Source organism: Crinia signifera, chromosome 5 (genome assembly GCF_055691185.1).
Source record: "Crinia signifera chromosome 5, ASM5569118v1, whole genome shotgun sequence".
Lineage (NCBI taxonomy): Eukaryota > Metazoa > Chordata > Amphibia > Anura > Myobatrachidae > Crinia > Crinia signifera.
The window spans coordinates 18,706,477-18,733,787 of NC_139221.1; the positions used below are offsets into that span (position 1 = coordinate 18,706,477).

Sequence of the window (27,311 nt, forward strand, 5' to 3'; positions counted from 1 at the left end):
TTAAAACGGCAGATTGACCGCGATTTTACTGTTAAATGCCTCAATGGACCCGATTTGGGGCCAAATAGGGCAAATTAACCCTTAAATGTCCCCCCAAATTTTTAACGCCACCCCACGATCCACGCCAACCCGAAGCGTGGCGAGTGCAGCGAGTCCGCGAGGGGCGGCGGTACCCGTCCTCCGACCTTTTCATGCCCTACTATCCACTAGGGCGTGGTGTGAGAATATAATAGTGTGGCGAGCGCAGCGAGCCACCGAGCCCGAAGCGTGGCGAGCGCAGCGAGCCCCGCGAGGGGACGCGGATACCTTCACAGTTATGCGCGTCCCCTCGCGGGCTTCACAGGTGTCCGTGGCGAGGCGGACACCTGTGAAGCCCGCGAGGGGACGCGTCTACCTGTGAAGGTATCCGCGTCCCCTCGCTGGGCTCGCTACGCTCGCCACGCTTCGGGCTCGGTGGCTCGCTGCGCTCGCCACACTATTATATTCTCACACCATGCCCTAGTGGATAGTAGGGCATGAAAAGGCCGGAGGACGCGTACCGCCGCCCCTCGCGGGCTCGCTGCGCTTGCCACGCTTCGGGTTGCCGTGGATCGTGGGGTGGCGTTAAAAATTTGGGGGGACATTTAAGGGTTAATGGCCTCTGTGGCCCATTTAACATTGATTCCTATGGCCAAATCGGGTGGATTGAGCCATTTAACAGTAAAATCGGGTCCATCGCGCCTTTTAACATTGATTCCTATGGTAAATCGGGAGCATCGCGTCGCGGGCATCGCGGGTACATTTATGGCCGGCCGCGACGCGACCGACACGATTTCCATGTTTAACATTGGTTTCAATGGGAAATCGCGGGCATCGCGTCGGTCGCGTCGCGGCCATACATAAATGTACCCGCGATGCCCGCGACGGGCGCCCTTCTAGGTAAAGAGTACCGAAAGGGGTATAAGGGGGAAATTTACTATGATTGGGCAACCAATCAGAATAGACTTTTTATTTATTTTGCACCTTCTAGAAGATAATAGATGGTATTTGACACATAGTATTTTCACATTTATGGGCATGTGCAGATACTTGGTGCAAGCGGGCATGGTGAACTGCCTGTTCGCCTTCCCGTTTGCGCCTACGTGTGGGGCGGCGGTGAGGGGCTGCGCCCATGGGAACTGTGCTCTGGCGGCAGCGAATAGACATCTATTCCCGCAGGCAGAGGGGCAGCAGTGGCAAAACGGGGCATAGCCTCACGTGAGTGATGGGATTTGAAGGCCACGCACCCTCATCATGAAGCCACGCACCCAAATTTTATGCAAAGGTCCCGCTACGACAGCATACAAAGTTGGGAGGTATGATGTGTCTTGAATTAAAATATAATTGGCAGGACTCACTAGGAGGAACAATGTATCTGCATAACATATTCAAATTCTTCTCATGAGACATTAATAAAGGTATGTTTTAAACCACGAGTCTTCAACCTGTGGCCTTCCACAGTACTTGGAAAAGTTATTCTAGAATTATAGCGCAAAGGAGGTTGTGCAGCTCAGATATCAACAGAATCAGTGTTTGCATAATTGCCTACTTTTGAAAACTAGTTTCAGGGAGATTATAGTTGGTAGTAGAATTTTGCACAGTGCCCCATTAAGGGGGCGTGTCATGCTCCATCCAAAGGGCGTGTCTAGTTCCATATACAGTATGGAGAGATTGTGAAAAGAGATTGTGAACGTGGCACCTAGAAGCGTGGGTGTGTACTGCTACATCTGAGAGGAGTCTTGTAAAATGACTTATATCCAAATGTAGATGAGCCCCAAAGCAGTTAGTAAGAGATACTATACTTGGTAAAGTGCTGGGAAATGGTGCTGATGATTCAATGTAAATGTATCTGTCTCTCATTCCCCCCCCCCCCCAAATGTAACAGTGTAATGTGGGCTAGGTGAAATTAGGGAGATTGCTAGACTAATGAGGGAGAGAGGGAGATTGCTGCTATGTCAGGGAGTCTCCTGTAGAATGCAGGAGGGGAGGTAACTATGGTGTAACAGTGTAACGTGGGCTAGGTGGCATGAGGGAGATTGCTGGACTAATTAGAGAGAGAGGGAGATTGCTGCTATGTCAGGGAGTCTCCTGCAGAATGCAGGAGGGGAGGAAACTATGGTGTAACAGTGTAACGTGGGCTAGGTGGCATGAGGGAGATTGCTAGACTAATGAGGAAGAGAGGGAGATTGCTGCAATGTCAGGGAGTCTCCTGCAGAATGCAGGAGGGGAGGTAACTATGGTGTAGCAGTGTAACTTGGGCTAGGTGGCATGAGGGAGATTGCTAGACTAATGAGGGAGAGAGGGAGATTGCTGCTATGTCAGGGAGTCTCCTGCAGAATGCAGGAGGGGAGGTAACTATGGTGTAACAGTGTAACGTGGGCTAGGTGGCATGAGGGATATTGCTGGACTAATGAGGGAGAGAGGGAGATTGCTGCTATGTCAGGGAGTCTCCTGCAGAATGCAAGAGGGGAGGTAACTATGGTGTAACAGTGTAACGTGGGCTAGGTGGCATGAGGGAGATTGCTGGACTAATGAGGGAGAGAGGGAGATTGCTTCTATGTCAGGGAGTCTCCTGCAGAATGCAGGAGGGGAGGTAACTATGATGTAACAGTGTAACGTGGGCTAGGTGACATGAGGGAGATTGCTAGACTAATGAGGGAGAGAGGGAGATTGCTGCTATGTCAGGGAGTCTCCTGCAGAATGCAGGAGGGGAGGTAACTATGGTGTAACAGTGTAACGTGGGCTAGGTGACATGAGGGAGATTGCTAGACTAATGAGGGAGAGAGGGAGATTGCTGCAATGTCAGGGAGTCTCCTGCAGAATGCAGGAGGGGAGGTAACTATGGTGTAGCAGTGCAATTTGGGCTAGGTGGCATGAGGGAGATTGCTAGACTAATGAGGGAGAGAGGGAGATTGCTGCTATGTCAGGGAGTCTCCTGCAGAATGCAGGAGGGGAGGTAACTATGGTGTAACAGTGTATTGTGGGCTAGGTGGCATGAGGGAGATTGCTGGACTAATGAGAGAGAGAGGGAGATTGCTTCTATGTCAGGGAGTCTCCTGCAGAATGCAGGAGGGGAGGTAACTATGATGTAACAGTGTAACGTGGGCTAGGTGACATGAGGGAGATTGCTAGACTAATGAGGGAGAGAGAGAGATTGCTGCTATGGCAGGGAGTCTCCTGCAGAATGCAGGACGGGAGGTAACTATGATGTAACAGTGTAACGTGGGCTAGGTGACATGAGGGAGATTACTAAACTAATGAGGGAGGGAGAGAGGGAGATTGCTGCTATGTCAGGCAGTCTCCTGCAGAATGCAGGAGGGAGGTATCTATGATGTAACAGTGTAACGTGGGCTAGGTGACATTAGGGAGATTGCTAGACTAATGAGGGAGAGAGGGAGATTTCTGCTATGTCAGGGAGTCTCCTGCAGAATGCAGGAGGGGAGGTAACTATGATGTAACAGTGTAATGTGGGCTAGGTGGCAGAGGGAGATTGCTAGACTAATAATGGAGAGAGGGAGATTGATGCTATGTCAGGGAGTCTCCTGCAGAATGCAGGAGGGGAGGTATCTAATGATGTAACAGTGTAACGTGGGCTAGGTGACATGAGGGAGATTGCTAGACTAATGAGGGAGAGAGGGAGATTGCTGCAATGTCAGGGAGTCTCCTGCAGAATGCAGGAGGGGAGGTAACTATGGTGTAACAGTGTAATTTGGGCTAGGTGGCATGAGGGAGATTGCTAGACTAATGAGGGAGGGAGATTGCTGCTATGTCAGGGAGTCTACTGCAGAATGCAGGAGGGGAAGTAACTATGATGTAACAGTGTAATGTGGGATAAGTGACATGAGGGAGATTGCAAGACTAATGAGGGAGAGAGGGAGATTGCTGCTATGGCAGGGAGTCTCCTGCAGAATGCAGGAGGGGAGGTAACTATGATGTAACAGTGCAATGTGGGCTAGGTGACATGAGGGAGATTGCTAGACTAATGAGGGAGAGAGGGAGATTGCTGCTATGGCAGGGAGACTCCTGCAGAATGCAGGAGGGGAGGTAACTATGATGTAACAGTGTAACGTGGGCTAGGTGACATGAGGGAGATTGCTAGACTAATGAGGGAGATTGCTGCTATGTCAGGGAGTCTCCTGCAGAATGCAGGAGGGGAGGTAACTATGATGTAACAGTGCAATGTGGGCTAGGTGACATGAGGGAGATTGCTAGACTAATGAGGGAGAGAGGGAGATTGCTGCTATGGCAGGGAGACTCCTGCAGAATGCAGGAGGGGAGGTAACTATGATGTAACAGTGTAATGTGGGCTAGGTGACATGAGGGAGATTGCTAGACTAATGAGGGAGAGAGGGAGATTGTTGCTATGTCAGGGAGTCTCCTGCAGAATACAGGAGGGGAGGTAACTATGGGTTTGTCAATCAACAATAGAACTATAGTGCAGAAAAATCAGTCAACACCCTTAAGCGCTACCTCCAAGTTAGAGTTAGACCATACATAAGATGGAATACAATACATAACTTTTGACAATATTAATAACTGCGACTTCACATGTCCCAATGAGGGCAGTGTCTTTCCCAACTCTGAAAAAGACAATCTCCAAACACCCCACAAGTGGAGTTTTTAGGAGATAAAAAAAAAACAACAACAATTGCTGCAGTAGATCTCAGACAAATTGAAGACATTTTTATTACATTTATTAAATAATAGGAGAGTGTGGGCGTGTAAATGACGTCACCAGTTATCGTATTGAGTCATGTGACGGCTCCGTCACGCGAGCCGTCTCCCAGCAACAGCAAGGCAGAGCGGTGCTGGCAAGGACATGATGTGACGCCCTTCCGGGGGAGGGCGCCGGCCGCACACGTGGTGGAGGTTCACTGTATCCAGGTGTGAGCGAGCGGAGACTCACCCGGTTGCCCCGTGATCCGGCCGACATGAAGATCACCCGGCAGAAGCACGTGAAGAAGCACCTGAGCTTCTACCGGAACAACTTCCGCTTCCGGGAGCCGTACCAGGTGCTGCTGGACGGGACCTTCTGCCAGGCGGCGCTGAAGAACAAGATTCAGATCAAGGAGCAGCTGCCCAAGTACTTCACGGGGGACGTGCAGCTCTGCACCAGCCAGTGAGTGGCGCTCTAGTACCTGTACCAGCCAGTGAGTGGCGCTCTAGTACCTGTACCAGCCAGTATGTGGCGCTATAGTACCTGTACCAGGCAGTGAGTGGCGCTCTAGTACCTGTACCAGCCAGTGAGTGGCGCTCTAGTACCTGTACCAGCCAGTATGTGGCGCTATAGTACCTGTACCAGGCAGTGAGTGGCGCTCTAGTACCTACGCCTCCTACTATAGTATCTGTGTGCACCAGCCAGTGAGTGGTGCTATAGTACCTGTACCAGCCAGTGAGTGGTGCTATAGTACCTGTACCAGCCAGTGTGTGGCGCTATAGTACCTGTACCAGCCAGTGAGTGGCGCTCTAGTACCTGCGCCTCCCACTATAGTATCTGCGTGCACCGGCCATTATAGTATCTGCGTGCACCAGTGTGTGGTGCTATAGTACCTGCACCAGCCAGTGAGTGGCGCTCTAGTACCTGCGCCTCCCACTATAGTATCTGCGTGCACCAGTCAGTGAGTGGCGCTATAGTACCTGTACTAGCCAGTGAGTGGCGCTCTAGTACTTGTACCAGCCAGTGAGTGGTGCTCTAGTACCTGCGCCTCCCACTATAGTATCTGCGTGCACCAGTCAGTGAGTGGCGCTTTAGTACCTGTACTAGCCAGTGAGTGGCGCTCTAGTACCTGTACCAGCCAGTGAGTGGCGCTCTAGTACCTGTACCAGCCAGTGAGTGGCGCTCTAGTACCTGTACCAGCCAGTGAGTGGCGCTCTAGTACCTGTACCAGCCAGTGAGTGGCGCTCTAGTACCTGTACCAGCCAGTGAGTGGCGCTCTAGTACCTGTACCAGCCAGTGAGTGGCGCTCTAGTACCTGTACCAGCCAGTGAGTGGCGCTCTAGTACCTGTACCAGCCAGTGAGTGGCGCTCTAGTACCTGTACCAGCCAGTGAGTGGCGCTCTAGTACCTGTACCAGCCAGTGAGTGGCGCTCTAGTACCTGTACCAGCCAGTGAGTGGCGCTCTAGTACCTGTACCAGCCAGTGAGTGGCGCTCTAGTACCTGTACCAGCCAGTGTGTGGCGCTCTAGTACCTGTACCAGCCAGTGTGTGGCGCTCTAGTACCTGTACCAGCCAGTGTGTGGCGCTCTAGTACCTGTACCAGCCAGTGTGTGGCGCTGTAGTACCTGTACCAGCCATTGTGTGGTGCTATATTTCCTGTACCAGCCAGTGTGTGGTGCTATAGCACCTGTACCAGTCAGTGTGTGGTGCTATAGCACCTGTACCAGCCAGTGTGTGGTGCTGTAGCACCTGTACCAGCCAGTGTGTGGTGCTGTAGTACCTGTACCAGCCAGTGTGTGGTGCTATATTTCCTGTACCAGCCAGTGTGTGGTGCTATAGTACCTGTACCAGCCAGTGTGTGGTGCTATAGTACCTGTACCAGCCAGTGTGTGGTACTATAGTACCTGCACCAGCCAGTGAGTGGCGCCATAGCATCAGCACTCACCAGCATGTGAGTGGTGTCATAGCACAAGCATATACTGACCAGTGGGTGGCGCTGTAGTATATGCATCATCCTATAAGTGGCACTATAATATAGGACAGCTGTGCTCCAGGGTATACGGACACTAGGTCGACATGGGGTAAGGTTGACAGTCAAAAGGTCGACAGGCTTTTTAAAAAAATGTTGTGCCGACAGGTGGTATTTTATACCCTACAATCCACTAGTGCATGGAGGGAGAATAACTTAGTGCGTGGCGAGTGCAGCGGTGCTACTTTCCAGTGTTCATGTCGACTTTTGGGTTAAAAAAACGCATGTCGATCTTCCCCCATGTCGTCCTAATGCTTGTCAACCTAATGACCCTTTCGACCTAACCGTAGACCTTCATGCATGTCGACCTAATGCTTCTCTGTCCAATGATCCATAACTGTGCACCAGGTAGTAAGGGGCGTTTAAATCGGGACCTCTGTGCATCAGTGACGGTAAAGAAGACCTGTGCACCAGGCAGTGAGTGACGCTATGGTACAGGACAGCTGCGCACCAGGCAGTGAGTGATGCTATGGTACAGGACAGCTGCGCACCAGGCAGTGAGTGATGCTATGGTACAGGACAGCTGCGCACCAGGCAGTGAGTGATGCTATGGTACAGGACAGCTGCGCACCAGGCAGTGAGTGATGCTATGGTACAGGACAGCTGCGCACCAGGCAGTGAGTGATGCTATGGTACAGGACAGCTGCGCACCAGGCAGTGAGTGATGCTATGGTACAGGACAGCTGAGCACCAGGCAGTGAGTGACGCTAGGATACAGGACAGCTGCGCACCAGGCAGTGAGTGACGCTATGTACAGGACAGCTGCGCACCAGGCTGTGAGTGACGCTATGTACAGGACAGCTGTGCACCAGGCAGTGAGTGACGCTATGTACAGGACAGTGGCGCACCAGGCAGTGAGTGACGCTAGGATACAGGACAGCTGCGCACCAGGCAGTGAGTGACGCTATGTACAGGACAGCTGTGCACCAGGCAGTGAGTGACGCTATGTACAGGACAGCGGCGCACCAGGCAGTGAGTGACGCTATGGTACAGGACAGCTGCGCACCAGGCAGTGAGTGACGCTATGGTACAGGACAGCTGCGCACCAGGCAGTGAGTGACTCTATGGTACAGGACAGCTGCGCACCAGGCAGTGAGTGACTCTATGGTACAGGACAGCTGCGCACCAGGCAGTGAGTGACGCTATGGTACAGGACAGCTGCGCACCAGGCAGTGAGTGACGCTATGGTACAGGACAGCTGCGCACCAGGCAGTGAGTGACGCTATGTTAAGGATAGCGGCGCACCAGGCAGTGAGTGACGCTATGGTACAGGACAGCGGCGCACCAGGCAGTGAGTGACGCTATGGTACAGGACAGCGGCGCACCAGGCAGTGAGTGACGCTATGGTACAGGACAGCGGCGCACCAGGCAGTGAGTGACGCTATGGTACAGGACAGCTGTGCACCAGGCAGTGAGTGACGCTATGGTACAGGACAGCTGTGCACCAGGCAGTGAGTGACGCTATGGTACAGGACAGCGGCGCACCAGGCAGTGAGTGATGCTATGTACAGGACAGCGGCGCACCAGGCAGTGAGTGATGCTATGTACAGGACAGCGGCGCACCAGGCGGTGAGCGGTGCTATGGTACAGGACAGCGGCGCACCAGGCAGTGAGTGATGCTATGTACAGGACAGCGACGCACTTGTCACTTGTGATTCTGTGTGGAGACCTGGAAAACGTGCACTGTTGGGGGGGGGGGGGGGGGTACTTGAGGACCAGGGTTGGGAACCACTGTCCTAGTGTATGGACACTCTCAGGATGTGTTACACCATGAGCTGATTGCTGCAATTATGTGCTGAAATGCTTCCAAGCTGCTATAAGGAGAGATTAATAACCATCCTTACGCGCGAGTTGTGTATGAATCCGCGGCTTACATTTATTTGTGCTAGTTCACGCGTTCCAGATCATCTAACACCATACATTTATTATATCTTAGCTGTGTTCTGAAGGAGCTGGAGTCCTTGGGGAAGGAGCTGTTCGGAGCCAAATTAATTGCCCAAAGATTTCAGGAACGGCACTGCGCTCATTTCAAGAGTCCCGTCAGCGGCTCGGAGTGTCTGTTATCCATGGTCGCCAATGGCAATGCTCACCACTACTTCATCGCCACTCAGGTATCTGTGAGAAGTGTGATCAGAAAACAATTAACTCCTATAGCAGTTACCGGTAGCCCTCCTCACCTGACTGGCAAAGTGCAGCCTTGGAGAAAACAGTAATAAGTGGGCGGGGCTATGTGTACTGTGATGCAATGCATTGAGGAGGAGCTTACAGTGGTTCCAATACTTTTAGCAATGTAAATGATGCTAACAAGTAGAATCCAATGCTCTGATAGTCTTATATTCAGTTACACGGGAGCTGCTGTCAGTGTTGTGCAGTCATGGACAGATATCTCTGGTCTCTGCCTCCCTAATATTAATTTCATTGTCCTGTCCTCTACAGTAACTGTCTTTATTGTCAATATACTTGTCCTAAATTGCCTTGTACTGTAACTAATACCCCTTTCACACTGCACAAAAAACCCAGGTCTGACCTGGGTTGTTGCCGGGTCGACCCGAGCCACCGTGTGTTGTGTAAGCGCCAATAGGAAAAACCCGGATCCAGCATCTCGGCATTCTGTCCTGGTATAAGAGAAGGGTTTTATTTGAGTTGGACCTGGGTTGCTGGGCAATGTAAATGGGTAACTGGGGTCAAGCGACTCGGTCCCGTTTACACTATAGGGAGGAGGAGGCAGCTCCAAGCACTGCCTCCTTCCCCGCACTCTGGTGATGCTCCGCCCTGCTTGCCCCGTGTGATGTCAGCAACATTATTGGTTATTGCTGGGTCGCTGAGGGGAGCTTCACCGGGTTGCACCCAGGACAGACCCGTGTCCACATCCTGGGTACGACTTGGCGTTTGCGATGTGAAAGCGGTATAATTGTTTTCTTGTCTTTGATCATTTATGTATTGTCAGGCGCTGAGGAACTCTTGTAGCGCCATATAAATAACCGATAATATGAAAGCAGTGGCTCCTGTGTCCTCTACCTGGTCACATTGGGATCGCGTCCGGCTGCGATGTGTAAGCAACGGTGTTCCGATTAGTAGTGTTCCTGTTCCAATTAGAGCGTGTGTCATAGGCAGATGGCACACCTTTCCTCCGGCGCCTGCATGATCGCCTCTCTGCTGGCGTCCGCCAGTGCAGGGGATCTGGCGGTTACCGGGCTGTGTGAGAGGCGCTCACTAGGCTTGCCAGGGACGCCGGGGACAGAGCTGTAGCTCGCTGGGACAATACAGTGACTACACTAGGCAGCTGTTGCGCTACTCTGACAACGTAGCTTAAGCAGCCACTGTGAAAGTACACAAGTACCCTGGTTTTTAGAATTTCCCATTAATTTGGTGTAATGAGAGGAAATTAGAGCATTTAGTTTCTCATGTGTACCGGCAAAAGAGCAGATAAGTGCTAAGGGCTGACTCAGACCCTAAGTTCCTGGGGCTTATCGGCTGCTCAGCGCCCGCCCCTCTACCTTTGACCCACTCGCACATTGCACCTACCATAAGTAGGAATTCAGCATTTGTTGACTTGATTATCGGGCAGATCCAATTGCAGAAATGAGCAAGTTAATTCTCCCCCGATAACACGCTTATTGCAGCACACAACATCACGCCTCTGGGTCACTGAGATGGGCCCTGTGCTTTGTATGGAGAGGAGGGAGCCTTGGTGATGTCAGTCCTGGAAAGATGGCGGACCGTGCAAGGGCAGTCTCCAATGTCTTAGCTTGTTCATAGTCTGGACAGATTGGTCAAATATATTTAAATAAAATAATATGCACCCTGAACCTTAACCAGTTAAGAAAACTGTTCGGCAAAGTGTCTTGTGTAGATGTTTCGTGAGGATCATGGCTCCATTGTAAGGCTGGGTACACCCCACAAAGACAAAGCAACTGACAGGCCATTTGAGCAGCCAATAAGGTATCCTATATTCTCGATATATCTGGCCTAATGTTGCGATTGGATGAGCATTTAAATTTGCCCGCCCAGCTGTGATGTCAGCGTGGGCGGTCCCTGCAACCGATGTAGGGGGCTGCATGGGTGACTGGATACTGTGTGTCTGTGTACAATGTTAAGTTACACACCCACCAATGAGCTACAGATATATCTATTATCACTAGAATGGACGATCTGTCTAATATGTACCCAGCGTAACCGTTACCTGCGGTCCTACATTGCTCCTGGCCAGAAATAAATTCAGACTCGGGCGGGCTTTGTTTTTTCAAGGATCGTTTAGATTTGGATACAATATCATCGGTTCCATAAAATCATTTACCTCCGGTTAGGGAATCCTCTAATGCCTTGCTCTCGTCTATGCTGTGATAATTCTTCATCGATATGATTGCGTCTAATACCAGAAATGAAACCGGTTGGCGGCTTTATCCGGCCTGGAAATAAACTCCTTGTGGATCTAAATTCTTTTGACAGTCTACAAAAATCTGTTGTGTTGGGTGATTGATATACAGTGAGGGAATTAACTAGATTAAATTTCAAATCTAAATTCCCATCTCGGAGCAATTCAGTGTTCCATTGAAATGGATTACCACAACTGCAATGCCCAAGAAGGTTTTAATTGTTGAAGTATGTTAAGAGCGAGGTTTAATCTGTTTAACCGATTTCTTATTTGGTATTTTGTTATGTTGGAATCTTGGGACTTCTTGGGATTCCCTACAGGTCATTGAAAGACAAAGAATGCTTAAAGTGCAGCCATCTTGCAAACCAGTTATTAACCCCATATATCCCAACATTGGGGCAAAATTAGCCCCACCCAATTGATTCAGAAGTGTCCACTATCGAAGAAGCCACTCCCACACAAACTCCGCCTCATATAGAAGACAGGCAGTGTCAGTTTTTTATTTAATTGGCTATTTATGAAGATCAGGGACAGTAATATTGTAACGACAATGGCTGAAATCTGCAAACGTCATGCTATCACACGACTGGTAGTTTATCCAGAATACATATGGGTGAATGATGGATGGAATGCCAAAGATGGGAGACAATCCTGACATAGGTTTGGTAAATAAACCTACTCTCCTAACTCCTTACCTGCACCCTAACCCAGTCAGGATCGCACGTGCAATACAGGCATGCTGCATATCATTTTAATCAGCAGAAGCTGCTTTTGAGTCCTGTTTGCTCAGTTTTGCAAATAAAACTAACGGAAAAGTTGTAAAAAGACACCCAGCCATGGCATGGCGCGACTGGAAGGGCTGTTCAATGTGAAAGGAGGCTAGATGTGCATGGACGTGAGGGGTACATTTACTAAGTCTTATAAAAATGAAAAGTGTGTCTAGAATTTTCAACAATGCAATAGAGAAATTATAAAATGATTGGTTGCTATGGGTAACATCACCTCTTTTCATTTTTAGAAGCTATTTACTCATAAGAGGGGTATTCAATACGAGCTTCCAACTGTTGGATCATCCCGACAGTCAGGATTCCGGGCCGTTGTTGCTCAGCTTTGAGGCTACTTCACACACTCCGGCTCCTGCCGGGCGGCGGCGAAACCCCGCATGGCCAAATGCCGCACACAGTAGTTGTTAATGGGCACGATTGTGTCCATTCACACGGGGCGGCCACAGCCCTGTTGCAGCCGGATCCCACCACTGGAAGGGACGGCTGCCGGGCTGTGGCCATCCCCTACATTCTAAACTGCTGTGTGCTGCACAGCTTCCTGGCCGTGCAGGGTTTTGCCGCCCGGCAGGAGCTGGAGCGTGTGAAATAGCCCTTACTGGAACTCGACAGCTGGAATGTTCATGTGTCGGAAAGTGGGTGTGTCGGCAAAAAGGCCGCGGATTGTCGAAACGGGGTGTGAGCGAGAACCTGCAATGTTTGCGATGTGGATATTGCAGAACTGCGTAGCGCGATTATTGCGCATAATTAAAAGGGCCCATTTCTGTAAGTACCGTTAATCTGTGTGCCTGCAGTCTCAGTGGATGGTCGCGTGATGTAGCCCAATTCCAGTATGAAAGGAGAGTTGGTTGAAGATAAACCTCTCAGCTGCAGAGGTAAAGAGGTGGGGAAAGGGTTAACCGGATATCCACTGATCTGCATATAACGGAGTCTGACCAGGCATACATTAATGGGCTTGACAATAGCCTGTACCTGATGTCCTCTATCTTTCTATTGTATACAAATTATGCAAACCATGAAGGTAACGAGGTGTTAGCGCTGATAATCAGATATATCAATTAGACTAATTCTTTCTTTATTCCTCTGATCACTCTCTGTGTATTGTTCCGTTATCGCAGTACCGCACTTTAATCCCCTGTGTAACGCTCTAATACCGGCTCGGCAAAGCACGACATACCTGTTCAGAAGGATAGATGACAATCCCTGGGTGTATTTATATATGGGGGGGGGGGGAGACACACACTCATCGGGAGTTCTGGAGGATTAGTGCATCCAGGAAACAATACTGCTTTCCGTATACAAGTTCTATTTGTCACCACTTTGTCTTGTTTCCCCAGGATCAAGATCTGGCGAGCAAAGTAAAGAAACAAGCCGGAGTCCCCCTGTTGTTCATCATTCAGAACACCATGGTGCTGGACAAGCCGTCTCCCAGTTCCCTGGCCCACATCCAGGCTGTGCAGGCCAGCCAGCTCGTCCCCGAGCACCAGAAACAGAACCTCCAGCAGCTAAAGGACGAGCAGGGGGTGGCGCAGATCCCGGAGAGCAGGGGACGGAAGCGGCGAAGCGTCCGCGGTCCCAACCCTCTAAGCTGCCTGAAGAAGAAGAGGAAGATTACACAGCCGCAGGCAACGGAGGCAGCAACCAATCAGAAGAAGAGAAAGCGGAAAAGAAACAGGGGAAAGTCCTTAGCGCAGGACACATCGAGGACTGCGTAACCGAACAGCCAAAGAGCTGTGTGTATGGTGCGACCGATTGTGTAGTTTGTGTTTTTATATTAAAAACAATTATTTTGCTTGTTTTCTTACGTATTTCAGTAAAATGGAAGCTTGTTAGCAAAAAGAAAGCAAGAACTTGTCTTTTGTAATTACCATATAAGCAATAAGTTCTGCAATTCAGCGTTTTTAGTAGTCCAAGTCACATTTGGGTTGTACAAGAAGTGAGGTTGTGTAGGACACTGGGGACGGCGCTATTGCCACACTGCTCTTGACTGTGGCTAGCAGGATACCTGAGACATTGAGCCTTATTTTAGTTCACTCTTTCTGACAAAATCCTTCTTAGATGGACAAAACCATGTGCACTGCAGGGGGGCAGATGTAACATGTGCAGAGAGAGTTAGATTTGGGTGAGTTATTTTGTTTCTGTGCACGGTAAATACTGGCTGCTTTATTTTTACACTGCAATATAGATCTCACTTTGAAGTAAAACCCCACCCAAATCTAACTCTCTGCACATGTTACATCTGCCCCACCTGCAGTGCACAAGGTTTTGTCCATCTGGGAAGGAATTTGCCTCTAAGAGTGAACTAGAATAAGAGGCCCATTGTCCTGTAGCCCCAGTGCAGTGTTACGCGGAGAGGCCCTGCTCCAGCACCGACCTTGTGTAATCCCTCGTCATATCTGTTGCAAATTGGAAAGGATTTCATTTTCTATATTTAAAATTGGTCTATGTGTATTGCAGTGGTCCAGACCTTGAAAATATCTTTTGCTTGAAAAATCTCTCCCAGCTAAAGCCTAGCAGATTGTGGGCTAAAAATCTCAATAGTGATGTGATTAATGCGGAAAGTTTGTTCTGGTTGATGCGTTCGGACCTGGGAGTCTCAAACTCTGGGCCCGGTTCAGAGTTCCTCGCTGTTGTGCAAGTTCGCAGATAGGTTATTGAATGAATGTGCAGCAAAAGATACAGCATATGGATCGTAATTCCCCCTGCAGTTTACAGCAACCTGGCGTTTTCTGGGAGTGTCCGAAGAAATTCAGGCGTTCCCAGGTGTTTTAAAGGAGGGTCTGTGACATCAGTGCCGGCCTCGATCGGTCTCAGTCGCAGATGACCGGTAGGGTCAGACTTATACAGACTGGGAAAATCATTTGCTGGCTCGTGAATTTCGTATGGATTCGAGGGTAAATGGTGATCCGTTCGTATATTTACACATGACGGCCTACTCACATTCATCTGCGAATTTGGAGGTAAGCGTTCAAATCTGTATCAGATCCTCAGTTCACGTGTTAAAGGTCACCTAGTTGGTGTACAGGTGTAGTCATTACTTACTGAAACATTTCAGAAGTCCGCAGGTGGCGCTAATTATTTCACTTGTGTTTCTGAGGAGACCTGGAAAACATGCACTGTGTGGGGTCCTGAGGACAGAGGCCCTTATTCTGGTTCACTTGTAAAGGCAAATTCCTTGTCAAATGGACAAAACCATGTGCACTGCAGGTGGGGCAGATGTAACTGCAGAGAGTTAGATTTGGGTGGGGTTTTTCTTCAAAGTGAGATCTATATTGCAGTGTAAAAATAAAGCAGTCAGTATTTACCCTGCACAGAAACTAAATACCTTACCCAAATGTAAATCTCTCTGCACGTTACATCTGCCCCCCTGCAGTGCACATGGTTTTGTCCACTTGAGATGGAATTTGCCCTTGAAAGTGAACCAGAATAAGGGCCAGTGTTTGCACCTGTTTAAACCATTCATTATATTAAGATGAACACTTTACAGTGACTTATTTTGGGTACAATTGTGCTTTTACCCTTGTTCAGGGGTTTCGGACCGGCCGTATTTTTGAGACTTTTAGTTAGCATAGGGGTTTTACCTACAGTCAAAATACCGACCACCATTGATCGCTGGTCAAAATGCAGACATTGCTGGGATTGTGTTGATAGGTCGACATGGGCACCGAATAACTGTACTCCTCCTTGCTTGACTCTCCATGCTTCGGGCACATAACACTGCCCACTTGGATTGTGAAGTAAGAATTCAGAAGTCATTTTAAAAGAAAAAAAATCATGAAAAACTTGACGATTTGTTGACATTTTAAATATTGGCATTTTGACCAATGGTCAATGATCATCATAATTTTGACCGCACAACGCGTTTCTTTGTCGTTGGTGCCGCACAGCACTGAGGTCATGTGGTAGGGAACATAGATTGTAAACTCCACAGGGCAGGGACTGATGTGAATGTTCAACTATACTCTGTAAAGCGCTGTGGAATATGTGTGCGCTATATAAACAACTTAATAAATATAAAGAAATCTGTACAGTTTGATTGTTTTTTTTTTTTTTTTACTGTGGCCCATGTACAAACCTTACAGAGGTTAAAATATTTAGTATGGTGGAATTTCCATCTAGGAGGGCACCCGGACAAGGAAATACTGGAGAACGGGGAGCACCGGATACACTTTGGCTATATATGACTCACATTAATATTCAAATCAATTAAATAAATAATGGGGATTTAGTTCATGAATTGATCAATGCATTTAGGCTTGCAGCCCCTTGCCACTTTGGGGTCTCTTGGCGAGGGGCTGCAAGCTTAAATGCATTGATCAATTCATGAACTAAAACAGTTAGTTTGTTGTAGTGAGTGCTGGGCCCCCTGTGTTTGTATTTACTAGAATGTGTGGTCACAGGCCACTACACCCCATCCTGGGAAGTGGGTGCTGTTTGCACCCCATTCTTAGGAATGGCGAGTGTGTTGGTACTACTGTATCTATATGTGTGTGTGTGTGTGTGTAACAAGGGTACTCCCATTTAACTTTCTTTCTCCAGTCGTTGCTGGTGCGCAGGATAACTACCCAACAAACTTGTGTCCATTTACTATTCCTCGTTCTGATCTATATTTAGTGCAGTTAGTAATGTACTTTATCCCAGCAACTAACTACGAAGCAATGGTTGCGTTTTCAACCACACCTCATGCTAAAGCCGGTACGGCCATATAAACTGCCCTGTGCCGCTGCCCTTGAAGAGTACAACCCCGGGCTTGGCGCATTCTATCGCCATCGTCCTGCTTTGTCAGCGTTTTCTCTCCCATTGTCTGGATAACGGATAGATCTGTACCAAGCGGAGACACCCTGCATTTAAGGCTCTCCATCAGCATGACTTACAGTCCGGTATAAATCATACTTCCATTTCTCTGAGCCCATTAGCGGAATGAAACTGATAAAATGCAATGAGTGCGATTTGCACGTAGAGAACCAGGCTGGGGGAGAAGCCGGGGTGGTAGGTGTTACTGGGTGACATATTTCAAGCCAACGCTGAGTAGCTTGTAATAGATTTACTGCCACTGCCAGTGTAGATTGCGTTTCCTGGATTGATCAATCCTCCGGGCACTGACAGTCCTTTTAATACCATGTTCTCTATTAATATACGCCGTTCATGCCCGTGCTCTTGGAAGGTCCTTGTAATCTATTGCATGGCTGATCCTTTGTTTGCTCGCTCTGTGCGAAAGGGGTTAAAAGAACCAGATTTCCTTTTGTCCTGCTTGTCAAGCCGTCTCCATCCGTGCGCGCTTATTTAATGCTTTCCGTGCACCGCCGCGTCCTGGAACGAGCCGCCAGCCCCTTACACGTATACATCTTCCGCGCTGGCTTTGATGTTAAATAAGAGATACTATTATTTCTAGGCAGTATAATATTGTACAGGCCGATCTCTGGGGTAATTTACACAGTGTTTCCCCACATTGATTCAAGCTAATTGAGTTATATTTCTCTGGGTTAGCAGATAGATATACCACCCTGTATTTATCTACTAGTCAGAGCCAAGCGCAAGCTGCATAAATTGCCGGTAAATGCCATCTCTGTCTGTTTGCCTTCCATGCGGGGAGAGTAGTAAATCACGGCTTCTCATTGGCCCGCTCGTATCTCTCTCGACTTTTATTCGCGTTTGCCGATCCTGCGACTGAAAGCCCTTGTCCGCGGACTTGTTTTATTTCTGTCACTCTTCTACATTTACGCTGGTCCTTAATACTGTACGGTGGGGATGCGACGCTCCGGCTGCTGCGGAACTACACATCCCAGCATGCACTGCTCTGATAGTCCAGGTTTTAAGGATATCTATGCTTGAGCACAGGTGACTTTTTTAGTAATTTGGTCAGTTTAATTTGACATACCCCCATGGTACTATGTAAATGTGTTACAATGATCAGGCCGGTGTCCTGTTCTCACATGTAAGAGCATTATCTTTCACAATGCTGTAATCGCCTTTTCTTTGGTAAGGTGCATTTCATAGAACGTTGAAGTTATGCCAAATAAATATGCAGATAATTGCTGCAACCTGTGAGCTGCTGTGTTTTCCAGTACTGTCTAGGAAATGTGGGCTGTCTCTAGTTACAGTAGACACTGCACCATTTGTTAAAAAATGACGATATCAATCGGAACACACAAAGAATGAATAATTAAAAGACGAGAAAAATTGATTAGGATTTTTTAAATTTTAAGTTTTTAATGCGCAGCTTGTCTATCGCTGCGTGGACGCAGAACAATCACACACAGAACTTGTGGTGTATACTTTTGGGGTGCAGTATACAGCAAAAAAATAAAGAACAGCAAAATTTATTTTTACTGTATTTTTTTTTATGGACAGGCCTTGGATAACACTGCATGGACCGTGGAGGCAGAACTATCACACACGCAACTTGTTCTGCTTCTGACAGTAGTATATATTATGTTTGGTGTATTGGATTGCAGTGCAGTGCACCACAGTGACCACACACCAGAACCCCTCTGCACTGCACAACACCCCTCTGTCTGCACTGCACAGCACCCCTCTGCACACTATGACACAACACCCCTCTAGCCTGCACAACACCCCACCGCAGAGCTGTGCGCAGCTGGAAGCGTGACTGTGAAATGGCACTGAATTCTCGGGACGCTGAGCTTTTATAGACTTGTCGTCTTGCGAGAATCCGACGCTAGATTCCTGCATTTGGCTGCGCTGGGGTTTCCGAACAAAGCCGGAAACTTGCGAGCGCTGCTCTCGGGACATTGGGCCAGATATGTTTCGGAGCGGTTCGGATTCAACGGAATCTGAACCGCTCATCTCTAGTTAGAATTGGTAGCACCATAAGCTATTCACATATGTGTTTCTTACATTGGATGGTATTTCATATGGCACAGTATTACCGTGCACGTTCTGCAGCAGATGATGCCTCATTTATCTGTGCTCTCAGGGACTCTGATGCTTGTGCGTGCTCTCCAGCAGTTCCCCGGCCCTCTTCCAGTGGTGTAACTACTGTAAGGCAGCCCCAGCTGCCACTTGGGGGAGCAAGCCACAGTGGGGTCTATGTGGGCGCCAGCACCCGCTGGACGCACTGACATGCTGCTGCTTCCCACGGCCCACTGGCTGAGCACCAGAGGCGAGTCAGCCGCAGCGCGGGTGCGGCCATGGCAGAGATGACAAATCCCCCCACTGATTAAATTGACTGTACACAGAGCCGGCTATTGGCTACTGTGTACAGGATGGGCGGGAGGATGGGTGTGATGGAGCGGCCTGGGATGTGTCTGAGCCAAGGAAATCAGCAGTATCTGCCGGTCCCTTTTCCTCTATCCTGGTTCAGCTTCTCCGTTATGCGTGTGACGTCATCACGTCACACGCTGGGGAAACACGCTGGAGAGGGGGAGCGAAATTTATAGTTACGCCACTGCCCTCTTCCCTGGATGTCCTGCCCTCACATCACACAGTCACAACAGTGCACTGGCCACTGACTAACCCAGATCAGATATATGTCATCTCCTGGGTCGCAACTGTTTTTTTGTTTTTGTTTTTTTAAACGGGACTTTTTTCATGTGCACGGCTTCCCAATGAGTCTCCCTCCTGATTAATTTTAACTTTTTGAGAGTATATAGACCCCATAATCCCACTACATCATCACTGTGCACTGTATTAGAGATTCCACTGGGGATAATCTGCCATACACACCTGGTGCACCACCATACCCAGCATAACCTAGAGCTCCTGGGTGCAACTGGGAATCCCATAAACCTGCCAAGAGTCATGGGTCTATGAACCCGCTGTCTGCGATGCTGCATCACAGCTGGCGGTGCACCCAGTGGGGACCAGCCACAGTCAGCGCCATTTTATGAAACAGAAGCGTTTGTTTTTGGTGAAAAGAGCGAAGGGCATAAACATATGCCGCTAATGGGATGATGGCCAAGGAGGGTTCATGCGTGCTTCCCATCTTTCCTAAATTTGGTGGGACAGTCCCGTTTTTGGGGATTGTCCTGTTTTCCCACCGACTGTTGGGTTAGAGAGGGTGAGGGGCTCCTCACCTGCTGCTCAGCTGTTAACCGGAGAGTTAACCGGGCAGAGTGTTGGCCATCTGTAAGTGGCGTGGTCCGGACAACGCAGACATGTCTGTACCGTTTGCGGGGTGACCCAAATGATGAGGGCTTTGCGGCTAGGCTGCACAGCTAATGGCTACCTGTAAACATACCAGCACTTTGCAAAGCATTCTCCTGTTAGCAGGGGGTGGGAGCCGGCATGTGGGGTGGCTTTGCCCATGCAGGGTGGTCCTCTGCGCATGCTAGCACCGTAACTTGTAGTTTTGCAAATCTTTGCCAAATTACAACTCATTCTGAATTAGGCCCTATATGCAGACTAAGGCACAAAACTGAGAGAAATGTGCAAATTTTCCCAGGAACCTTGCACACCAGTGCTAGTCGCGGGTGTGTACGGGAATTTTAGCTGGTGTGAAAGGGGTATAAGCTTCAAAAAGTGATGAAGTGGAGAGTGATGAACCACCAGCTAATAAGCTCCTAACTGTCATGTCACAGGCTGTGTTTGGAAAATGTCAGGCAGGAGCTGATTGGCTGGTGGTTTATCACTCTCCATTTTATCACTTTTTGAAACCTAGTGCTTCTGGCCCTAGATGGGTTCTTATCTGCCGTCAAATTCTATGTATGCTTTAAACATCAAAATGGTCCAGGAAGTTCATTTCAGACGGATCCCTTCAGTCTATTCTGCATTGTAACATGGGAACTGTGCTGCGAGCAAGGAAGGAAGATTGGTCCTGGACCAGGAGGTCAGGGTAAGCCCAAGGGGGGCGCAGTGCTTTTTTAAGTTGTGATGTCTGCTGAATGGATTTACTGTATATGTGTTCGCCCTGCTGAGGGCAAGGACGAGGCTGCATCTGATTTAGCAGAAAACCAGGGAAGAGGTAGAAACAACGCTGATTGTAATGAGACTTTTCCATGGGGATTTCCCAGGGAGAGTTTCATCTGTGATGCCTCTCACATATGGAAGCACTTCATTGGATAAAGGTGGCTTTTTAGTTGATACTCGTGTTACAGAGGATGATTTGCATCAGGTAGGGCTGTTAACGAGTCGGGTGCGGTCTTAGACAACGGACACTTCCGTACAGACCTCGTTGATGAATTTAAACCCCTTTAGAATGTAAGCTCTCACGAGCAGGGCCCTCTCTCCTCATGTGCTTGTCTTAGAATATATCTCTGCCACCCTGATCATTGCATCTGTGTCTTGTCCCCTGATGGAACTGTCTTCATTCACCATGTACTTGTCCTAAATTGCCTGGTACTGTAATTCGTTATTTTCTTGGTTTTGCTCATTTATGTATTGTTAGGCGCCGCGGAACCCTTGTGGCGCCATATAAATAATAATAGTAACAGATGTGTACACTTTCACTGCATATATGAAAAAAACGAGGCACATCAGGTGTAAGGCATACCTCCCAACTTTCAGTGTCTTCGGAGCGGGACATTTGGGGGCGTGGCCTACAATTTGCGCCATCACGCGAGGCCACGCCCCAGTTTTGCCACTGTGGGGTCATGGCCCAGGGGCTAATGTGAGCTTCTAGCGATGACCCCAGCCCCTCCCCAGCTGCAAATCCATTCGCATCTCACTCACCATCAAATCTGATAAGAACAGGTCCTACACTTGATCTTAGCCAATAGGCCAAGAAGTGATCTTGAGCTTCTGCCACAGCTGCTTTATGTGGCGGTGAGGTGCCGCATTCGCGGTTATGCCCATGGTAAGGCACAGTCTGTCTCCGTTCTCAGAACTGCAGTGACGGGAGGTATGCCAATGCCAGTGGTCCAATGTCAGAGGTTGAATAACTAGCAAATATTATTTAAACATTTTAATTTCCTACTTGGCAAACAATTCCTAATGGTCAGCTATAATGTTTCGCTCAAAATTTAGAACTTTTTATTTATTTATTCTGCATTTGTTTAATGTAAAAGTTAGATGAGTAATGACAAACATACAGAACTTGCCTTTCAGCAGAAAAACCTTTGTTTTCCTTCTCTTTCCCCCTAAACTGAATTTGAGTTATGAACCCTTTTAAGCAACCGTTAATTGAAGCTTCGCCTAGTGTAATTTATTTAGTGGGCAACGCAATCTTACCCTGGTAATGGGCATAATTCATGTTTGTATGCAGCAGTAGGTCAGTGTTCCCAATGCCTTTTAGCGGCTGGGCCATAGGCTGGGAGGAATGGTGGTATTACGTTATATATTCTATGGAGTGCCCTTATTGTGAAGCCTATGTGTGTTGTCTGCTGAAACCTGCCATTGCTGTAACCCAGTGGTTCCGAACCATGGTCCTCAAGTACCCCCAACAGTGCACGTTTTCCAGGTCTCCACACAGAATCACAAGTGACATAATTATCTCCACCTGTGGATCTTTTCAAATGTGTCTGAATAATGAGTGCACCTGCCGGGTGACCTGGAAAACGTGCACTTTTGGGGGTACTTGAGGACCAGGGTTGGGAACCACTGCTGTAGCCTGAGAACTGCATTGCTGCACCTTAGGAATTGCCAAGCTGTTATTCTGGTATGCAGTCTACCTGCTACAAATAAAGAACTATACTTTGTTTCAATCCAGTCTATATGGTTTCTTGTCACAATATATATTTATTGTTTATTATTTATTAACAGTTTCTTATATAGCGCACACATATTCCGCAGCGCTGTACAGAGAATACATGAACACTCACATCAGTCCCTGCCCCAGTGGAGTTTACAATCTATATTCCCTACCCAGGGGCTGGCTGGCAACTTTCAGCCTGGGGGGCAAAACAAGCAAGTGGCCCATCACCATTGCCATCATTTCACCACCCTACCCTCTCCCCTCTAGTATGCAGCCAGGATTAAACAATCCTTCCCCCCCCCCCCACACACACAAATACAACAGAAAAGGGGAAAGCGCTAGGGACCCCCAATATACAGAGAAGCCTTGACACGGCTTGGGGGCATAGCATACACCTGCGCAGGTATATGTAACCAATATCTCTGAATTCTATTATCATGTAGTGTTCTAGATTGGTTACTAACATTACTCAGTGTGCTGAGGGAAAAAATGTCTTGTTTACTTACTCAGTATTTAACCCCTCCCTCATGCACCTGGGTAATGTTACTGAACTAATTGAGCATCTACCACTAAAACAGCAACCACGCAGCACTCCAAGCTTCTTAACTTTGTTTAGCAGGTTTATTGTGCCGCGTGGTTGCTCTTTTGTATCTATCCTGGACGCGGGCTCCCATCCATCAGTGATACGCAAGCGGCAGTGCCGGACACCCTCCGTAGCTATATACTGCATATATGCTATGCTAGCAGCTTGAGGAGACACACTGGTAAATTTACCGAATTTATAAGAAATGTTTTCACCATCAAATACTAAGTCCATTGTGACACCTGTCATTATTGGACCGAATTGGATAGGAGAGGTATTTTACATCTACGTGCATTGTAGAAATCATTTGATGGTCGGAGACTGTTCGGCTGTGAATGAATGTTAATGCAAAATGTCCGTTCACCTGCGTGCAGGGAGATTCGGCGAGCGGGGGTGTGGTGGGGGGGGTGACCATTTGTGAGGGCGGCGTTAAAACGACACGCAAAGCTGCAAATTTTGCATCTTTGCGTGTCAACCAGAATAAGGCCCATAGTTCCATCTGATGTGAAAAATCTTAGGTCTCCTGTTTCGACACCAAAACCAAACAACAGTTGGCCCATTAGGCTCCAGTTGGAGGAGTGCTGCCACTGAAGTTCCAATGTGATCACACCGTGGCCAAGCAGATGGTGGCTTTTTAAGTCACCAAGACTATTCATGTAGCTATCCTACTACTCATGCTGTAGGGCACCATCACTGGGGACTTGTACGCCAACCAATGACTGCCGCAAGGGCTGAAAGCCATTTCCAGGAGCTGCTTATAAATAGGATTTCTGTTTGCTCAGTCAGTGTTGGTGATAGCTTCATGTAGGCTGTGTCATTCCACCTATAAAACTAATTGAAAGATTATTTTAAGAACTTTGGAAAGATCCCATCTGGGAACCTCTAGGAAGATCTTGATGATTTACAGCTCCAAGAAGGTCTTATGCTGATTCAGTCAGGGAAGATTCCAAAGCTAATATTGGAAAAAGATTCAAGCTTGTTTCTGTCCTTGTATGAGAGATTCTACTAGGCAAACTTTGGGAAGGTCTGTTGCTGCCCAATGTGCTGGAGGATTCTGTCGCATTAACAACTCCGGAAAGGTCCGGTGGATGCTTATCCAGAAGATCCCTTTAATTCTCAGGTAGAAAGACTCTACTGCTGCTTCTGTGGTGAAAGATTCCATTTGCAAGGATTCTGGAAAAACCTTGTGCTGCGAGTCCATTGGAGGATCCTGTCGCTTACATCTCCAAGAAGGTCCGGTTGATTTCTGCTCAAGGGGACTCTCAGAACACCCGGTGGAAAGAATAATCATAGTTCCAGTCTGTGTTTTGTCCAGATCACTCATGTCCCTGTCATCCATGACTGGGATTCCTGTCACCAGTCAAGCTAAGTCCTAGTTTATTCCTCATGTATTCCAGTTGCCTTGCCGTGTCTTGTTATATCTGTACCAACCATTGACTGCGATTTAGTGACTATGCTTAGCCTTATTGCCAGTTTCCCTATTTACCACCTTGGGGGTAATCCTAGTGACTAGCTTACAGTTGCACCTTCAGCAACTATATTGTAGTTTTATCCTGCCATCTAACACCACCTAGCGGTTCTCTGCCTGTTGTATAAGTATCTACTGCCCAGAGGCAATTAGACCTGGCGGTGGCCTAAGTACCGGTGTGCATGTGCAAGGCAGGCATGTCCAAACTTTGGCCATCTAGCTGTTGTGAAACTACAAGTCCCATCATGCTTTGCCACAGTTTTGCTATAATGGAATGCTAAAACTATGGCAAGACATGCTGGGATGTGTAGTTTCACAACAGCTGGAGGGCCACAGTTTGGACATGCCTGTCCTAGACTCTTCTGTGGATACTCACTCTCTCAGATTTCTCTGTGTTTACTCACTCATCTAGGCTCCTAAGGGGTCACTCACTCATCTAGACTCCTCAGGGGTCACTCACTCATCTAGACTCCTCAGGGGTCACTCACTCATCTAGACTCCTCAGGGGTCACTCACTCAACTAGACTCCTCAGGGGTCACTTACTCTCCTAGACTTCTCTGTGGTCATGCACTCTCCAAACTATTCTTTGGTCACTACCTCTTGTAGACTCCTCTGTGATCACTAACTCTCAGACTCCTCTGTGGTCAGTCACTGTTCCTTTCTTTTCTGTGGTTATTCAACCTTCTAGACTCCCCCCGTGGCCTCTTACTCTCTTAGACACACCGAACTTCAACTACTGTACATGAGAACGCTAAGTTCTAGCCAAGTTACATCTCCTTAGTCAGTGGAAGACATGCATGTGGCTCCAGAGCATCCATGGTGCAAAAACATCAATGATACACCCCGCAATCAAGGGCAACACAGCATTGGCCCAAGAATTGCAGGTCCTATTTGTAACAACAGGAAAACGATGCGTGTCTCACTGACGTCCAGGGCTGCCATCAGGGGGGACTACCAGGAATACAGTCCCGGGCCCAGATAGAAAAGGAGGCCCAGGACGGGAGTCTATAATTTGGCATAAACAACATTCACATTTCCCTTGAATCAATGTAGAGGTTGGTCAGTGCCGTGGACACTGAGCATGCTGGGGGTTCAAGATTGGTAAAGGGGGCCTTGCCTATTTTGTTAGTCCTTGGCCCCACAGATTCTGATGGCAGCCCTGCTGACGGGAATGTTTCTGACAGGAAAATAAGCCCTATTTCCATTAGTTGGATTTGATATCTGTTGCATGTTCTGCAAGATATGTATGGGGAAGCTAATGTTATCATGTATCATGGCAGATATAATGCCGGTATCAGAACAGAACTATACAAAAAACCTGGCTCCATGCTAGACTTGCTGGGGAAAGTAATTTTTCCCATCAATTCTAAAAATCATTATACCAACGCTAAACAGGCTCATCCAAGGACCGGCCACCTGCCAGCGTCCAAGACAAAGGCTCAATTATGAAGCGGACTTTTCAAAAGGGGCCAATTGCCCTTAAGGCCAGGGGGTTGACCTTCTGCTTCTGCCCCTGACCTCGCAAATAGCACTAAGGCAGAGCTCACCACTCTGCCCGAGTCATCAAAAAATTGGGCCACCTGCCCTAAACTACAAATGTCCGCAAGAATTTACGCTATCCGAAGTAGATGATCGTTAAGGTCCAGATGTGGGCCCACCTGGATCGGTGATGCCCACATCCCGACATCAACCACCAACTAAGTGTACATACAGCTCTAATTTAATTACCGTTCTTTCCGCCAAGACAAAATAAGCCGACAACAACTAAACGAATAATGCAAACGACTTCTCAACAACTAATTCTGACTAATAATTGGGGCGGGCGGGAGGGCAACGTTTCCTGAAGCAAGAGGCAGAATCTTCTGGAAGCAAGAACATCACCCCATCAATCTCCACCTCTGACCTCAACCAGCCTATCCTGAACCGTCATTCAAATCAGCCAACCCGTCAATCAAGACAAGCCGAACCCCCAGGCCCAGATCAAGTGTGTGAGCTAAGGATTCCTGCCAATAGCCAGGTGAGTTTATGATGTTTTCAGCCAGACAAGCTGGCTTCTACAGTCTTAAACCCCACACAGACTTAGGCATTCATCCACACTCACCCCACTTATCTAAGAAATAAAGACGCGTACAACTGAATGGGCTTAAAGGGGACGGCTTATTTATTTTGAGCAGGGGCGGCCTATTTGAATCTAACTAAAATTTATGTCCCTGCTCTAACTAAGGTGGCGGGCAAAGAACGGCATGCAAAATAAATAACATTGCTGGAAAATAACAAAGTAATAAAAATAACAAACTCCGGATCTAAGGGCCAATTGCCCTTAATTGCCAAGGACCGGCCACCTGCCAGCGTCCAAGACAACGGCTCAATTATGAAGCGGACTTTTCAAAAGGGGCCAATTGCCCTTAAGGCCAGGGGGTTGACCTTCTGCTTCTGCCCCTGACCTCGCAAATAGCACTAAGGCAGAGCTCACCACTCTGCCCGAGTCATCAAAAAATTGGGCCACCTGCCCTAAACTACAAATGTCCGCAAGAATTTACGCTATCCGAAGTAGATGATCGTTAAGGTCCAGATGTGGGCCCACCTGGATCGGTGATGCCCACATCCCGACATCAACCACCAGCTAAGTGTACATACAGCTCTAATTTAATTACCGTTCTTTCCGCCATATCAGTTCAACTTGAACTGACCCGCCACCAACCTAATTCCAAATACTCCGTCAGCTAAACCTCTAAACTTCTCAATGCGTCTATTAAATTCTGGAAAAACAAATCCATCCCGACTAAAGAGAGATGCACCCCATCCGG

General features: G+C 48.3%; 1 protein-coding gene and 1 pseudogene across 1 annotated transcript; one reads left to right on the forward strand and one right to left on the reverse strand.

The window, feature by feature from the left end:
• Positions 1-4,812: 4,812 nt before the first annotated feature.
• On the forward strand, positions 4,813-13,704 carry UTP23 (UTP23 small subunit processome component). The gene is made up of 3 exons (XM_083186721.1): positions 4,813-5,137; positions 8,641-8,815; positions 13,199-13,704. Exons 1-3 carry the CDS (start codon positions 4,950-4,952, stop codon positions 13,574-13,576), a joined length of 741 nt encoding a protein of 246 aa, XP_083042847.1. The 5' UTR covers positions 4,813-4,949; the 3' UTR covers positions 13,577-13,704.
• Positions 13,705-21,375: 7,671 nt separating this feature from the next.
• LOC146005843 (U2 spliceosomal RNA) lies at positions 21,376-21,551 on the reverse strand (annotated as a pseudogene).
• Between the last annotated feature and the right edge of the window lie 5,760 nt (positions 21,552-27,311).

Coding starts and splice junctions, on each gene's coding strand:
- UTP23 (XM_083186721.1), top strand. CDS start 4,950: ATGAAGATCACCCGGCAGAAGCACGTGAAGAAGCACCTGAGCTTCTAC. Junction 5,138..8,640: donor GTGCAGCTCTGCACCAGCCA/GTGAGTGGCGCT, acceptor ATTATATCTTAG/CTGTGTTCTGAAGGAGCTGG. Junction 8,816..13,198: donor ACTACTTCATCGCCACTCAG/GTATCTGTGAGA, acceptor TTGTTTCCCCAG/GATCAAGATCTGGCGAGCAA.